A 2,500-nucleotide genomic window follows, 5' to 3' on the forward strand; every position below is an offset into this window, starting at 1 on the left:
GTGTAAAGTTGCCCTGCTTGGTTCTAAAATGGTCTCGGCCCTCTTTATTTAACTTTGCCAGTTTGCAATGTTGTCTCAGAAATAGCCCTCAAACACGACCCGACTCCCCTTGTTGTTTACAGTATGTCTTTTCATGGGACAATACTATACAAAGCAAAAGTGTAAATACTTCAGAGTGGTCAGTGTCCAGTTTTTATAGTGTACTATCTACTGAAAAAGCCACAATTGTCTTGATAACCGGTAAGGCATGTGTCTACAAGCATGCTGGTGGGAGCGCCATCATAGTTTAGGGCTGCAGAAGTGCTGCCGGCAAAGGGAGTGCTGCGGTTTATTGAGCGGAAACATGAATTCCAACATGTGTTGCGGCACATGAGCCCCTTTCCTAGTAAAATATGTTGTGAGATCATATATAGATGTTGTAATATCCAATAAAAAAAGTACAATAAATGAATCCAAAGAATGATTTTAGTGTTCTCTGCATATTTACTGATATATTGAATGCTGTTAAAGGAATTTTTTTTTATTTTTTATTATCTTTTAAATTATTGCTCTATGGATAGTGTGCACGATACATTATTCATGAGGAATTGATGGGTGCAACAGCTAATTTCCACCAGTTGTCCTTAATTTGACGCTACCTGAAAATACAATACACCAAATGACGCCCCCAAAAAATATTAAAAATAAATAAATATATAAATTAAAAAAAAAATAAAATTAAATAAAAAAAAAAAAAAAATATATATATATATATATATACCGTATTTTCCGCACCATAAGCCGCCCTGGGTTATAAACCGCGCCTTCAATGAACGGCATATTTCAAAACTTTGTCCACCTATAAGCCGCCCCGTGTTATAAGCCGCATCTAACTGCGCTAAAGGGAATGTCAAAAAAACAGTCAGGTCAGATAGGTCAGTCAAACTTTAATAATATATTAAAAACCAGCGTTCTAACAACTCTGTTCACTCCCAAAATGTACGGTAATGTGCAAATGTGCAATCAATAAGCATCAATAACTTAATGTTGCTCGAATGTTAATGTCACAACACACAAAATAAACATAACGCTCACTTTCTGAAGTTATTCTTCATTCATAAATCCCTCGAATTCTTCTCCTTCGGTGTCCGAATTAAAAAGTTGGGCGAATACGGGATCCAAAATGGCCGGCTCCGTCTCGTCGCAGTTCTGTGAATCCTGCCTTCCGGAAAGCTCGGGCCACAGTTGTGACCGAAATATCCGCCCAGGCATTTACGATCCACTGGCAGATGTTGGCGTATGTCGTCCGGCGCTGTCTCCCTGTCTTAGTGAAGGTGTGTTCGCCTTCGGTCATCCATTGTTCCCACGCCGTTCGCAGTCGTGCTTTAAATGCCCTGTTGACACCAATATCGAGCGGTTGGAGTTCTTTGGTTAAATATTGCCTTAAGTTTAAATTCTGCGTTATACGCGTGTCGCTTAGTAGGAGCCATTTTGTGGTCTTTACAGATGTAAACACACAAATGAAATGAAACGCAATATCCGGTGGCTTCTTCTTCTATGGGGGCGGGTGGTTGCTTACAGTAGAAGAAGAAGCGCTTCCTCTTCTATGGGGGCGGGTGCTTACCTTGGCGGTTGCTTACCATAGAAGAAGAAGCGCTTCCTCTTCTACGGGGAAAAAAGATGGCGGCTGTTTACCGTAGTTGCGAGACCGAAACTTTATGAAAATAAATATTTATATTAATCCATATATAAGGCGCACTGGGTTATAAGCCGCACTGTCAGCTTTTGTGAAAATTTGTGGTTTTTAGGTGCGGCTTATAGTGCGGAAAATACGGTAGTAGCGGTTGCTTTAAGGCAGGCGTCGGCAACCCAAAATGTTGAAAGAGCCATATTAGACCAAATATACCCCCCCAAAAAACCTGCCTGGAGCCGCAAAAAATTAAAAACCTTATGTAAGTGTTATAATGAAGACAATACATGATGTAAGTGTCTATATTAGTTATAATAGCCTACTATCATAATGACTTTAAAAATTGTATGTAGTGTTACAATGAAAGCAACACATGATGTAAGTGTCTATATTAGCTGTATTAGCCTACAATCAAAATGACTTTAAAAGTCTTATATAGTGTTATAATGAAGACAACACATGATGTAAGTGTCTATATTAGTTATATTAGCCTACTATCAAAATTACTTTAAAAGTCGTATATAGTGTTTCAATGAAAGCAACACATGATGTAAGTGTCTATATTAGCCTACTATCAAAATGACTTTAAAAGTCTTATATAGTGTTATAATGAAGGCAACACATGATGTAAGTGTCTATATTAGCTATATTAGCCTACTATCAAAATGACTTTAAAAGTCTTATATAGTGTTATAATGAAGGCAACACATGATGTATGTGTCTATATTAGCTGTATTAGCCTACTATCAAAATGACTTTAAAAGTCTTATATAGTGTTATAATGAAGACAACACATGATGTAAGTGTCTATATTAGTTATATTAGCCTACT

General features: G+C 37.4%; 1 protein-coding gene across 2 annotated transcripts in view; it reads right to left on the reverse strand.

The window, feature by feature from the left end:
• Positions 1 to 2,500, reverse strand: part of dph6 (diphthamine biosynthesis 6) — a 265,870-nt gene that overhangs the window by 88,012 nt on the left and 175,358 nt on the right. The window contains exon 13 of one of the 2 annotated variants that reach the window (XM_072913632.1): positions 1,151 to 1,373. The exons of the other annotated variant lie outside the window; for it this stretch is intronic. Within the exon in view, the coding sequence (XP_072769733.1) occupies positions 1,365 to 1,373 (9 nt within the window). The 3' untranslated portion in view covers positions 1,151 to 1,364. Of the gene's footprint in view, positions 1 to 1,150; positions 1,374 to 2,500 lie in introns of those variants that run through there. 2 annotated transcript variants of the gene reach the window in all.

Source organism: Nerophis lumbriciformis, linkage group LG08 (assembly GCF_033978685.3).
Source record: "Nerophis lumbriciformis linkage group LG08, RoL_Nlum_v2.1, whole genome shotgun sequence".
In the NCBI taxonomy this organism is placed as follows: Eukaryota; Metazoa; Chordata; class Actinopteri; order Syngnathiformes; family Syngnathidae; genus Nerophis; species Nerophis lumbriciformis.